The sequence below is a fragment of the Oncorhynchus masou genome, chromosome 13 (assembly GCF_036934945.1).
Source record: "Oncorhynchus masou masou isolate Uvic2021 chromosome 13, UVic_Omas_1.1, whole genome shotgun sequence".
Lineage (NCBI taxonomy): Eukaryota > Metazoa > Chordata > Actinopteri > Salmoniformes > Salmonidae > Oncorhynchus > Oncorhynchus masou.
The window spans coordinates 13197669-13212908 of NC_088224.1; the positions used below are offsets into that span (position 1 = coordinate 13197669).

A 15240-nucleotide genomic window follows, 5' to 3' on the forward strand; every position below is an offset into this window, starting at 1 on the left:
AGCATATTGATTATGGCTTTAAAAAGCATATTGATTATGGCTTTAAAAAGCATATTGATCAGGGCTTTAAAAAGCATATTGATTATAGTTTTAAAAAGCATATTGATCAGGACTTTAAAAAGCATATTGATCAGGGCTTTAAAAAGCATATTGATCAGGGCTTTAAAAAGCATATTGATCAGGGCTTTAAAAAGCATATTGATCAGGGCTTTAAAAAGCATATTGATCAGGGCTTTAAAAAGCATATTGATCAGGGCTTTAAAAAGCATATTGATTAGGGCTCCTGAGTGGCGCAGCGGGCTAAGGCACTGCATCTCAGTGCAAGGGGCGTCGCTGATGAGTTACCAGTCTATCATTACTAAACTGTAGACTTATGAGTTACCAGTCTATCATTACTAAACTGTAGACTTATGAGTTACCAGTCTATCATTACTAAACTGTAGACTTATGAGTTACCAGTCTATCATTACTAAACTGTAGACTTGTGAGTTACCAGTCTATCATTACTAAACTGTAGACTTATGAGTTACCAGTCTATCATTACTAAACTGTAGACTTATGAGTTACCAGCCTATCATTACTAAACTGTAGACTTGTGAGTTACCAGTCTATCATTACTAAACTGTAGACTTACCAGCCCCCGGTCTCAGGGATTGCTAACTTTTCAAATTCCTTGTCTCTACTGAATTAGGTGAATCCATTTTTAGTTTCTTGTACCTTATTTCTGGAAAAATATTCTAAATGTTCATAAATGTGATGTTTTGGTGTCACTAGGTCAATTCAGAAGGCTGGTTGAGGACCTTGTGTTCTGGTGTCACTAGGTCAATTCAGAAGGCTGATTGAGGACCTTGTGTTCTGGTGTCACTAGGTCAATTCAGAAGGCTGGTTGAGGACCTTGTGTTCTGGTGTCACTAGGTCAATTCAGAAGGCTGGTTGAGGACCTTGTGTTCTGGTGTCACTAGGTCAATTCAGAAGGCTGGTTGAGGACCTTGTGTTCTGGTGTCACTAGGTCAATTCAGAAGGCTGGTCGAGGACCTTGTGTTCTGGTGTCACTAGGTCAATTCAGAAGGCTGGTTGAGGACCTTGTGTTCTGGTGTCACTAGGTCAATTCAGAAGGCTGATTGAGGACCTTGTGTTCTGGTGTCACTAGGTCAATTCAGAAGGCTGGTTGAGGACCTTGTGTTCTGGTGTCACTAGGTCAATTCAGAAGGCTGGTTGAGGACCTTGTGTTCTGGTGTCACTAGGTCAATTCAGAAGGCTGGTTGAGGACCTTGTGTTCTGGTGTCACTAGGTCAATTCAGAAGGCTGGTTGAGGACCTTGTGTTCTGGTGTCACTAGGTCAATTCAGAAGGCTGGTTGAGGACCTTGTGTTCTGGTGTCACTAGGTCAATTCAGAAGGCTGGTTGAGGACCTTGTGTTCTGGTGTCACTAGGTCAATTCAGAAGGCTGGTTGAGGACCTTGTGATCTGGTGTCACTAGGTCAATTCAGAAGGCTGGTTGCGGACCTTATTACTGATGAATGTGATGTTCTGGTGTCACTAGGTCAATTCAGAAGGCTGATTGCGGACCTTATTACTGATGAATGTGATGTTCTGGTGTCACTAGGTCAATTCAGAAGGCTGGTTGAGGACCTTGTGTTCTGGTGTCACTAGGTCAATTCAGAAGGCTGATTGAGGACCTTGTGATCTAGTGTCACTAGGTCAATTCAGAAGGCTGGTTGAGGACCTTGTGATCTGGTGTCACTAGGTCAATTCAGAAGGCTGGTTGAGGACCTTGTGATCTAGTGTCACTAGGTCAATTCAGAAGGCTGGTTGAGGACCTTGTGATCTGGTGTCACTAGGTCAATTCAGAAGGCTGATTGCGGACCTTATTACTGATGAATGTGTTTGTTTTTTATGACCGTGTTTTCCTTTCTGCTTGCATTTTGCCTTTATATTGATGTGCTCATCTATAAAAGACACCTTGGTCTCTGTATAACTACCTGATAAATTAAAGGTTAAAAAAACATTAAATTGACATTAAATCTTACGTAGAGAGAGTATGTCTCTCAGTCACAAGGATCAAGTGATTGACAACGAGGGTGTAGACTGAGGTAGAGAGCATATGTTTCTATTTAGCAGGAGTTTGTGAGGTACAAACAGAGGATGAAAGGTGCTGTTGCTAATACACATCCTAATTGGGGATCCAAATAACCAAAGGTGAGATTGAGAGTGTATTAGCTGGTGTTTTAGCATGATAGCGAGAGGGAGCCAGTGTGGGGTAAAACATGAAGTAGCCAAATGGTACTGGGTGAATAAGGTTGATAAGAGGCTGTTACCAGGACGATCTCCAGCCAGCGCTGGTCCTCAACCTCTCTCTCTCTCTCCCTTTCTCTCAGGACGGTGCACGTGTGTGTCAGTAGGTGGTGAATAAGGGTCTGTTAAGGCGTCTTCATACATAGCTTTGTTTTACTCCTAGCAGAACTCAGCGAGGCGGAGTGAACTTAAAATACAATTTGAAAAACTAGAAAAAAGCGGCAATGTTACCTTTTGAGACAAGACCGCTTACTCAAAAAAAAAAACATTTTTGTAGAGGACTTAGTTGCGCAATTGTACATCTAACTAATGTTTGGTGCAGTATTTCACAAGTGAAAAAATGTGCATGAAAACTAGTCTTCTGTCGTTGAATGACAACCAACATTTAATTTGACAAATCCCTACTGTTGACCAATCACTGACGAAGGGGTGTAAACTTCAGCTCCCAAGCTCTGATAAGCCTCAATAAAAAATGTTGTGCGATCGAACAGCCCAAAAAAAACCTGCCGAAGACCAAAATGGATAAAAACATCAGAAAGTGTTTGGACTGGGAAGCATACGACTTTACCAGGAAGCACTCCTCCTGCTCCAACCAGCGCTGGTCCTCCTTCATCTGCTGCTGCTGTATCATCAGCCTCTCCTCCATCAGGTGGGGGGGCAGCGCCTGGCCCAGACCACGCATGTCCAACACACCTCCGTCCTGGGAGAGGAGAAGACAGGCAGAGGGGGATTTTAATTAAAAAAAATTTTTTTTTTTACCTTTATTTTACTAGGCAAGTCAGTTAAGAACAAATTCTTATTTTCAATGACGGCCTACCGGGGAACAGTGGGTTTACTGCCTGTTCAAAGGCAGAACGACAGATTTGTACCTTGTCAGCTCGGGGATTCGTACTTGCAACCTTTCGGTTACTAGTCAAACGCTCTAACCACTAGGCTACCCTGCCGATTGAGGGAGAGGGAGGTAGAGAGGACAGTGGATTTGTAATAAGCCTCATCTGTGATTGCTAGAGATGTACCAAGCTCAGACAATAGCCGATGAAATTCAGCAATTTCACCTGAATACAATTGGCAGAACCACAGTAAGGCGAGTACACGTGTATATTTTTGTGGAGCTCTCTCTCACCTCCATGTTGGGGGACCACATGGGGACGTCTCCTGGTCGGTGGTGGTTCCAGGCCTCCTGAGGGTCCAGAACACCGGCCTGGGGAGAGTACCCTCCACTGGGCATAGCGGGAATACCGTGAGGGCCTGGGTACCCAACCTGGATATGGTAGGACAGACGACAGGTGAAAACCCCAGAGGATTGTGATGATACAAAAGTATTGTATGTGAGGCAAGGCTGTTCATCATATAACATAGGCCCCAGTTAGCTTTCAGTATAACGCAGTACCTCATTATTTACCCTCCAGACACAAAGACCTATGGGATTTCATGTATATCTGAGCCATATACATGGCTGACATGGCCTGTGTGTGACATGTGACATTAGCACTGGCTGATAAACATCCTAAAGATAACTGACCTGAAAATAAAAGGACAATAACCTATTAATATGCAAACCGGCACACAGAACGCCTTTTAAGGCGATAACGTAGTCAAGTGCGATAACAACAGAATCTGAGAGTGGATTTTTCCGCAGGTGAAATCAGCCTTAAGTCAACAATACCAGCAGTTTGAAAAAGTGTTAGAGGAAATTCCCGCTGTCAGCAATGTATTACGGGGAGCTGAGGTGCTGTAAAATAACTTAGTTTGGGGAGATATAATTTCTCATTCTCAATGCATTCACTATTCCAGCTCAGCTGCCATGGGAATAGAGAGGGCAAGTCAGGTCGCCATAAATTCACCATTTTACGTCAGATGATAAAGTTGATCACGTTCTCACCCTCTACACACCACTAGCTAGTAAGAACCAAACCACTGTCAAGTAGCTAGAAAAATATTCATGAAGACAGCTCCATTTAAATACATTTACTAAACCAGTATTGTCAGTACCTCATTATCAATGGAAATGGTTCTGATATTTAATGGTAACGGTATAAAGTAATAAACAGTAATACCACAGATATAGAATCAATAGAAGAGACGTGGAACCCCATTCTAATTCTATGGGTAATACACAGTAAATCAAATCACATTTTATTGGTCACATACACATATTTATCAGATGTTATTGGTCACATACACATATTTATCAGATGTTATTGGTCACATACACATATTTAGCAGATGCTATTGGTCACATAGCAGGAGTTGCAGTCTACTGCAGAGATAGCCTGCAAAGTAATGTCATACTTTCCAGGTCCATACCCAAACAGTTCGAACTACTAATTTTGAAAATTACTCTCTCCAGAAATAAGTCTCTCACTGTTGCCGCCTGCTACCGACCCCCCTCAGCTCCCAGCTGTGCCCTGGACACCATTTGTGAATTGATCGCCCCCCATCTAGCTTCAGAGTTTGTTCTTTTAGGTGACCTAAACTGGGATATGCTTAACACCCCGGCAGTCCTACAATCTAAGCTAGATGCCCTCAATCTCACACAAATCATCAAGGAACCCACCAGGTACAACCCTTACTCTGTAAACAAGGGCACCTTCATAGACGTCATCCTGACCAACTGGCCCTCCAAATACACCTCCGCTGTCTTCAACCAGGATCTCAGCGATCACTGCCTCATTGCCTGTATCCGCTACGGAGCCGCAGTCAAACGACCACCCCTCATCACTGTCAAACGCTCCCTAAAACACTTCTGTGAGCAGGCCTTCCTAATCGACCTGGCCCGGGTATCCTGGAAGGACATTGACCTCATCCCGTCAGTTGAGGATGCCTGGTCATTCTTTAAAAGTAACTTCCTCACCATTTTAGATAAGCATGCTCCGTTCAAAAAATGCAGAACCAAGAACAGATACAGCCCTTGGTTCACTCCAGACCTGACTGCCCTCGACCAGCACAAAAACATCCTGTGGCGGACTGCAATAGCATCGAATAGTCCCCGCGATATGCAACTGTTCAGGGAAGTCAGGAACCAATACACGCAGTCAGTCAGGAAAGCTAAGGCCAGCTTCTTCAGGCAGAAGTTTGCATCCTGTAGCTCCAACTCCAAAAGGTTCTGGGACACTGTGAAGTCCATGGAGAACAAGAGCACCTCCTCCCAGCTGCCCACTGCACTGAGGCTAGGTAACACAGTCACCACCGATAAATCCATGATTATCGAAAACTTCAACAAGCATTTCTCAACGGCTGGCCATGCCTTCCGCCTGGCTACTCCAACCTCAGCCAACAGCTCCGCCCCCACCGCAGCGTCTCGCCCAAGCCCTTCCAGGTTCTCCTTTACCCAAATCCAGATAGCAGATGTTCTGAAAGAGCTGCAAAACCTGGACCGTACAAATCAGCTGGGCTTGACAATCTGGACCCTCTATTTCTGAAACTATCCGCCGCCATTGTCGCAAGCCCTATTACCAGCCTGTTCAACCTCTCTTTCATATCGTCTGAGATCCCCAAGGATTGGAAAGCTGCCGCAGTCATCCCCCTCTTCAAAGGGGGAGACACCCTGGACCCAAACTGTTACAGACCTATATCCATCCTGCCCTGCCTATCTAAGGTCTTCGAAAGCCAAGTCAACAAACAGGTCACTGACCATCTCGAATCCCACCGTACCTTCTCCGCTGTGCAATCTGGTTTCCGAGCCGGTCACGGGTGCACCTCAGCCACACTCAAGGTACTAAATGATATCATAACCGCCATCGATAAAAGACAGTACTGTGCAGCCGTCTTCATCGACCTTGCCAAGGCTTCCGACTCTGTCAATCACCATATTCTTATCGGCAGACTCAGTAGCCTCGGTTTTTCGGATGACTGCCATGCCTGGTTCACCAATTACTTTGCAGACAGAGTTCAGTGTGTCAAATCGGAGGGCATGCTGTCAGTCCTCTGGCAGTCTCTATGGGGGTGCCACAGGGTTCAATTCTCGGGCCGACTCTTTTCTCTGTATATATCAATGATGTTGCTCTTGCTGGGGGCGATTCCCTGATCCACCTCTACGCAGACGACACCATTCTATATACTTCCGGCCCGTCCTTGGACACTGTGCTATCTAACCTCCAAACGAGCTTCAATGCCATACAACACTCCTTCCGTGGCCTCCAACTGCTCTTAAACGCTAGTAAAACCAAATGCATGCTTTTCAACCGATCGCTGCCTGCACCCGCATGCCCGACGAGCATCACCACCCTGGATGGTTTCGACCTTGAATATGTGGACACCTATAAGTACCTAGGTGTCTGGCTAGAATGTAAACTCTCCTTCCAGACTCATATCAAACATCTCCAATCGAAAATCAAGAGTCGGTTTTCTATTCCACAACAAAGCCTCCTTCACTCACGCCGCCAAACTTACCCTAGTAAAACTGACTATCCTACCGATCCTCGACTTCGGCGATGTCATCTACAAAATTGCCTCCAACACTCTACTCAGCAAACTGGATGCAGTTTATCACAGTGCCATCCGTTTTGTCACTAAAGCACCTTATACCACCCACCACTGCGACTTGTATGCTCTAGTCGGCTGGCCCTCGCTACATATTCGTCGCCAGACCCACTGGCTCCAGGTCATCTACAAGTCCATGCTAGGTAAAGCTCCGCCTTATCTCAGTTCACTGGTCACGGCAACACCCATCCATAGCACTCGCTCCAGCAGGTGTATCTCACTGATCATCCCTAAAGCCAACACCTCATTTGGCCGCCTTTCGTTCCAGTACTCTGCTGCCTGTGACTAGAACGAATTGCAAAAATCCCTGAAGTTGGAGACTTTTATCTCCCTCACCAACTTCAAACATGTGCTATCTGAGCAGCTAACCGATCGCTGCAGCTGTACATAGTCTATTGGTAAATAGCCCACCCATTTTCACCTACCTCATCCCCACACTGTTTTTATTTATTTACTTTTCTGCTCTTTTGCACACCAGTATCTCTACCTGTACATGACCATCTGATCATTTATCACTCCAGTGCTAATCTGCAAAATTGTAATTATTCGCCTACCTCCTCATGCCTTTTGCACACAATGTATATAGACTCCCCTTTTTTTGTACTGTGTTATTGACTTGTTAATTGTTTACTCCATGTGTAACTCTGTGATGTCTGTTCACACTGCTAAGCTTTATCTTGGCCAGGTCGCAGTTGCAAATGAGAACTTGTTCTCAACTAGCCTACCTGTTAAATAAAGGTGAAATAAAATAAACATACACTTATTTATCAGATGTTATTGGTCACATACACATATTTATCAGATGTTACTGGTCACATACACATATTTATCAGATGTTATTGTGGGTGTATTCGATATGCTTGTGTTCCTAGCTCCAACAGTGCAGTAGTATCTAACAATTCACAACAATACACAAATCTAAAAGTAAAAGAATGGAATTAATAAATATCTAAATATTAGGACGAGCGATGTTGGAGTGGCATTGACTAAATACAATAGAACACAGTATATACATATGAAATGAGTAAAGCCATATGTAAACATTATTAAACTGACTAGTGTTCCATTATTAAAGTGGCCAGTGATTCCATGTCTATGTACAGTATATTGGGCAGCAGCCTCTATGGTGCAGGTTTGAGTAACCGGGTGGTAGCCGGCTAGTGATGGCTATTTAACAGTCTGATGGCCTTGACAGAAACTGTTTTTCAGTCACTCAGTCCCAGCTTTGATGCACCTGTACTGACCTTGTCTTCTGGATGATAGTGGGGTGAACAGGCCGTGGCTCGAATGGTTGATGTCCTTGATGATCTTTTTGACCTTCCTGTGACATCGGGTGCTGTAGGTGTCCTGGAGGACAGGTAGTTTGCCCCCGGTGATGCTTTGGGCCGAACGCACCACCCTCTGGAGAGCCCTGCAGTTGCGGGCGGTGCACTTGCCGTACCAGGCGGTGATACAGCCCGACAGGATGCTCTCAATTGTGCATATGTAAAAGTTTGTGAGGGTCTTAGGGGCCAAGCCAAATTTCTTCAGCCTCCTGCGGTTGGAACATTTCACAACGCTGTCTGTGTGGGTGGACCATTTCAGATTCTCAGTGATGTGTACGCAGAGGAACTTGAAGCTTTCCACCTTCTCCACTGCGGTCCTGTCGATGTGAATAGGGACGTTCTCCCTCTGCTGTTTCCTGAAGTCCACCATCAGCTCCTTCGTTTTGATGACGTTGAGGTTATTTTCCTGGCACCACTCCACCAGGGCCCTCACCTCCTCCCTGTAGGCTGTCTCGTCATTGTTTGTAATCAGACCTCCGACTGTTGTGTTGTCTGCAAACTTGATGATTGAGTTGGAGGCGTGCATGGCCATGCAGTCATGGGTGAACAGGAAGTACAGGAGGGGGCTGATCACGCACCCTTGTGGGGACTCTGAGGATCAGCAAAGTGGAAATGTTGTTTCTTACCTTCAACACCTGGGTTGCACAGGGCAGGGCCCAGTTGCACAGGGCAGGGTTCAGACCCAGGACCCCGAGCTTAATGATGCGGGTACTATGGTGTTAAAGGCTGAGCTATAGTCAATGAACAGCATTTATATATAAATATTCCTCTTGTCCAGATGGGTTAGGGCAGTGTGCAGTGTGATGGCGCTTGTATTGTGTGGATCTACTAGGGTGGTAAGCAAATTGAAGTGGGTCTAGGGTGTCAGGTAAAGTAGAAGTGATATGATCCTTGACTAGTCTCTCAAAGCACTTCATGATGACAGAATTGAGTGCTACAGGGCGGTAGTCATTTAGTTGTTATCTTAGCTTCTTGGGTACAGGAACAATTGTGGACATCTTGAAGCATGTGGGGACAGTAGACTGGGATAGGGAGAGATTGAATATGTCCGTAAACACTCCCGCCAGCTGGTCTTACGCTCTGAGGACGCAGCTAGGGATGCCATCTGGGCCGGCAGCAACACGCTTAAATGTCTTACTCAAGTAATCCACGGAGAACGAGAGCCCACAGTCCTTGGGAGCAAGCCACGTCGGTGGAACTGTGTTATCCTCAAAGTGGGCGAAGAAGGTGTTTAACTTGTCCGGGAGCAAGACTCTGGTTTTCCCTTTGTAATCTGTGATTGTCTGAAGAGCCTGCCACATACGTCTCGTGTCTGAGCCATTGAATTGCGTCTCTGACTTTTTTGCCTGTTTGATTACCTTACGGAGGAAATAACTACGCTGTTTGTATTCAATCATATTTGGTATTTGGTATTTTATTGTCGGCATCCCGGAAGAGGGAGTAACAGTGGTCCAGCGTTTTTCCAGCACAAGTACTACAGTCAATGTGTTGATAGAACATCGGTAGTGTTTTCCTCAAATATGCTTTGTTAAAATCCCCAGCTACAATAAATGCGGCTTCAGGATGTGGTTTCCAATTTGCAAAGTCCAGTTAGTTCCTTGAGGGCCGTCGCGGTATCGGCTTGAGGGGGAATATACACGGCTGTGACTATAACCGAAGAGAATTCTCTTGGGAGGTAATACGGTCTGCATTTGATTGTGAGGTATTCTAGGTCGTGCAAACAAAAGAACCTGAGTTTCTGTATGTTATCACAATCACACCATGAGTAGTTAATCATGAAACATACACCACTGCCTTTCTTCTTCCCGGAGAGTTCTTTATTCCTGTCTGCATGATGTACTGAGAACCCAGCTGGCTGTATGGACGGGGAAAGTATATCATGAGAGAGAGCCATGATTCCGTGAAACAGAGTATGTTACAGTCCCTGATGTCTCTTTGGAAGGAGATCCTCGCCCTGAGCTCATCTACTTTATTATTCAGAGACTGAACATTAGCAAGTAATATACTTGGAAGCGGTGGATGGTGTGCACGCCTCCTGAGTCGGACTAGAAGTCCACTCAGAATACCTCTTCTCCGATGTTGGCGTCTTGGAGCAACCTCTGGGATGAGTTCAATTGCCCTGGGGGGTATGGACAAAGAACCCAATTCGGGAAAGTCGTATTCCTGGTCGTAATGCTGGTGAGTTACCGCCGTTCTGATATCCAAAAGTTATTTCCCGGATGTATGTAATGACACAAATAACATTATGGACTAGTAAAGTAAGAAATAACACACACAAAGACAAAATACTGTAAAGTTGCTTTGGAGCTAGAAGCAGAGCTGCCATGTCAATCGGCACTCATTCTCTGTGTTAAAAGTGTGTTAGTATAGCATATTATAGTATAGTATAGTATAGTATAGTATAGTATAGTATAGTATAGTATAGTAGAGTACAGTAGTATAGTATATTATAGCATAGTACAGTGTAGTATAGCAGTGTAGTATAGTAGTATACTACAGCAGTATAGTAGTATAGTATAGTCGTATAGTACAGTAGTATAGTAGCATAGTATGTTATAGTATAGTACAGTAGTATAGTACAGTATAGTACCTGGTAATGGTTGAGCTGTCCAGCATGCTGAGGGCTGGGGTAGAATCCTTCACTAGACCGAGGGCTGGGGTAACCAGGTCTGCTGGGCTGCTCAGAGAGGGGGTGACAGATCATGCAGTAAGCATATAAGTACCCATGGAGTAAGTACACATGGGATAGATCGACTTTCTACAGGTTGTGATCCCCATCTATTGGACAGGGAATGAGAGTCCTTGTATCAAGCTACCTAAAATATCTAAGGGGGATACCTAGTCAGTTGTACAACAATGCCTTCAACTGAAATGTGTCTTCTGCTTTTAACCCAACCCCTCTGAATCAGAGAGGTGCGGGGGCTGTCTTAATCAACATCCACGGCCGGGGAACACTGGGTTAACTGCCTTTGTCAGGGGCAGAACGACAGATTTTTACCTTGTCAGCTCGGAGATTTGATCCAGCAACTTTTTGGTTACTGGGGCCAACGCTCTAACTACTAGGACACCTCAGAAACATGTTTACACTATAACCCCAGTCTTAATCGACTTTTAGATGCAAAGCACCAAGCTATCCTTTGTAGAAATCTTGTACACAATGGCATGCTTGACATGTATCTATCTTCCAACCATAGGAAGGAGCTGGATCCCACATCCAGAGATAAAATCAGATAAGGAAGCTTTATTATTCTCAGATGAGGAAACTATTTATGGATAAAATACAATCATTACACATGAAAAAGGCAGATGTTGAATCCCACAAACTAGTAGCTAAACTATTAAAAACTAAAGTTTTATGTGAGTATGCATTGGTTTGAAGCTGATAAAGAAAGGACATTCACACGAGCACCACAATGCCTGCTCCACTCAGGCTCTACCAAGGGTGCCCAGCACACAGCATTCCTCTACAGCAATAGCTACGTTGGTCTATTGTATACCGAACAACTATACTCTGTCTAAGGCCAGTTAGGATCACCACTTTATTTTAAGAATGTGAAATGTCAGATAATAGTAGAGAGAATGATTTATTTCAGCTTTTATTTCTTTCATCACATTCCCAGTGGGTGAGAAGTTTACATACACTCAATTAGTATTTGGAAGCATTGCCTTTAAATTGTTAGGGTCAAATGTTTTGGGTAGCCTTCCACAAGCTTCCCACAATAAGTTGGGTACATTTTGGCCCATTCCTCCTGACAAAGCTGGTGTAACTGAGTCAGGTTTGTAGGCCTCCTTGCTCGCACAAGCTTTTTAAGTTCTGCCCACAAATTTTCTATGGGATCGAGGTCAGGGCTTTGTGATGGCCACTCCAATACCTTGACTTTGTTGTCCTTAAGCCATAACTTTGGAAGTATGCTTGGGGTCATTGTCCATTTGGACGACCCATTTGCAACCAAGCTTTAACTTCCTGACTGATATCTTGAGATGTTGCTTCAATATATCCACATAATTTTCAATCCTCATGATGTCATCTATTTTGTGAAGTGCACCAGTCTCTCCTGCAGCAAAGCACCCCCACAACAAGATGCTGCCACCCCCGTGCTCACGGTTGGGATGGTGTTCTTCAGATTGCAAGCCTCCACCTTTTTCCTCCAAACACAGCGATGGTCCTTATGGCCAAACAGTTCTATTTTTGTTTCATTAGACTAGAGGACATTTCTCCAAAAAGTATGATCTTTGTCCCCATGTCCAGTTGCAAACCAAAGTCTGGCTTTTTTATGGCTGTTTTGGAGCAGTGGCTTCTTCCTTGCTGAGGGGCCTTTCAAGTTATGTCGATATAGGACTCGTTTTACTGTGGATATAGATACTTTTGTACCTGTTTCATCCAGCATCTTCACAAGGTCCTTTGCTGTTGTTCTGGGATTGATTTGCACTTTTCGCACCAAAGTACGTTCATCTCAAGGAGACAGAACGCATCTCCTTCCTAAGCAGTATGACGGCTGCGTGGTCCCATGGTGTTTATACTTGCGTACTATTGTTTGTCCAGATGAATGTGGTACCTTCAGGCGTTTGGAAATTGCTCCCAAGGATGAACCAGACTTTGGAGGTCTACAATTTTTTTTCTGATTTTCTGTTTCATTTAGATTTTCCCATGAGGTCAAGCAAAGAGGCACTGAGTTTGAAGGTAGGCCTTGAAATACATCCACAGGTACACCTCCAATTGACTCAAATTATGTCAATTAGCCTATCAGAAGCTTCTAAAGCCATGACATCATTTTCTGGAATTTTCCAAGCTGTTTAAAGGCACAGTCAACTTAGTGTATGTAAACTTCTGACCCACTGGAACTGTGATACAGTGAATTATAAGGGAAATAATCTGTCTGTAAACAATTGTTGGAAAAATTACTTGCGTCATGCACAAAGTAGATGTCCTAACCGACTTGCCAAAACTATAGTTTGTTAACAAGAAATTTGTGGAGTGGTTGAAAAACAAGTTTTAATGACTCCAACCTAAGTGTATGTAAACTTCCGACTTCAACTGTTGGTAGGGGTGAAGTGACTTTGCATAGATAATAAACAGGAAGTAGCATAGTCCGATGGCCATGTGATTAATTGTTCAGCAGTCTTATGGCTTGGGGGTAGAAGCTGTTAAGGAGCCTTTTGGTCCTAGACTTGGTGCTCTGGTACCGCTTGCCGTGCGGTAGCAGATAAAACAGTCTATGACTTAGGTGACTGGAGTCTCTGACAATTTTATGGGCTTTCCTGTGACACCGCCTATTATATAGGTCCTGGATGGCAGGAAGCTTGGCCCCAGTGATGTACTGGGCTGTACGCACTACCCTCCCTAGCGCCTTATGGTCAGATGCCGAGCAGTTGCCATAGCAGGCGGTGATGCAACCGGTCAGGATGCTCTCGATGGTGCAGCTGTAGAACACTCATAAGCTTAAGTTCCATCGCCATCTGGGAGCCGGGCCCTGGCTATTACTTCATAGACATGGCTATTTGTATTTATGCAAACATATGGATTGTCCCTTTAAAGAGGAGAAGGGGTGAATATCAACACCAGCTTTACATTAAGCAATTCCTGTAAGTGACTCTCAAAGTACTGAATAAGTTGGCTGAGTGAGCATTTGGAATGAAATCCCCCCCACAGACCCCCCCTCCAGGTTTTTATTTGTTGATGGCCATTTCCCACTAAGGGGCCCTACGCCGACGTCTGGTTTTGGTCCTGTCCGTATGTCTTTTTAAAATATTTTTTGGGGTGGAGTCCAGACCAGCACTGATTTCAATGTCCATCGATGGGACTCCATAACAACATGCCACGTTGATACAAGTGACTTTTGGTAGCAATGCGAACATTTTCCAAACCTACTTTGGGGGGGGGGGGGGGGTTCTTACTTTAGGGGGGTAGGATTAGGGTTCTTACTTTAGGGGGGGCCTCGTCAGAGGCCCCTGAGTCCCAGGACACAGTGACCTGACGTCTCATCTCCATCCTCAGTCTCTCCTCCTGCTGGGCCTTCTCCTCCTCCAGGATTGTACTGCAGGGAACACACGTCCGCTTATCATACAGTCATAACACAGACTGGGATACAGTGGAGGGGGTTGCTACACAATTAACATACACAAAACACTTTAAATATGATGTTCTTAGTTATCACAGACACCTCTCCGCTTCAGATGTAACAGAAGACAAATGTGTTATCCATTATCTGTATCTACCTCCAAATGTATTATCCATTATCTGTATCTACCTCCAAATGTGTTATCCATTATCTGTATCTACCTCCAAATGTGTTATCCATTATCTGTATCTACCTCCAAATGTGTTATCCATTATCTGTATCTACCTCCAAATGTGTTATCCATTATCTGTATCTACCTCCAAATGTGTTATCCATTATCTGTATCTACCTCCAAATGTGTTATCCATTATCTGTATCTACCTCCAAATGTGTTATCCATTATCTGTATCTACCTCCAAATGTGTTATCCATTATCTGTATCTACCTCCAAATGTGTTATCCATTATCTGTATCTACCTCCAAATGTGTTATCCATTATCTGTATCTACCTCCAAATGTGTTATCCATTATCTGTATCTACCTCCAAATGTGTTATCCATTATCTGTATCTACCTCCAAATGTGTTATCCATTATCTGTATCTACCTCCAAATGTGTTATCCATTATCTGTATCTACCTCCAAATGTGTTATCCATTATCTGTATCTACCTCCAAATGTGTTATCCATGATCTGTATCTACCTCCAAATGTGTTATCCATGATCTGTATCTACCTCCAAATGTATTATCCATTATCTGTATCTACCTCCAAATGTGTTATCCATTATCTGTATCTACCTCCAAATGTGTTATCCATTATCTGTACCTACCTCCAAATGTGTTATCCATTATCTGTACCTACCTCCAAATGTGTTATCCATTATCTGTATCTACCCCCAAATGTGTTATCCATTATCTGTATCTACCTCCAAATGTGTTATCCATTATCTGTATCTACCTCCAAATGTATTATCCATTATCTGTATCTACCTCCAAATGTGTTATCCATTATCTGTATCTACCTCCAAATGTGTTATCCATTATCTGTATCTACTTCCAAATGTGTTATCCATTATATGTA

The 15240-nt window shown here is 44.0% G+C and overlaps 1 protein-coding gene across 10 annotated transcripts in view; it reads right to left on the reverse strand.

Moving 5' to 3' along the window:
- The window catches only part of LOC135551751 (focal adhesion kinase 1-like), a 242328-nt gene that overhangs the window by 20091 nt on the left and 206997 nt on the right, over positions 1 to 15240 (reverse strand). For all 10 annotated transcript variants that reach the window (XM_064982961.1, XM_064982959.1, XM_064982957.1 and 7 more), the window contains 4 exons: positions 14025 to 14136; positions 10692 to 10778; positions 3418 to 3555; positions 2863 to 2994 (listed from right to left, as the gene is read on the reverse strand). In XM_064982961.1, the coding sequence (XP_064839033.1) occupies positions 2863 to 2994; positions 3418 to 3555; positions 10692 to 10778; positions 14025 to 14136 (469 nt within the window). The remainder of the gene's footprint in view (positions 1 to 2862; positions 2995 to 3417; positions 3556 to 10691; positions 10779 to 14024; positions 14137 to 15240) is intronic.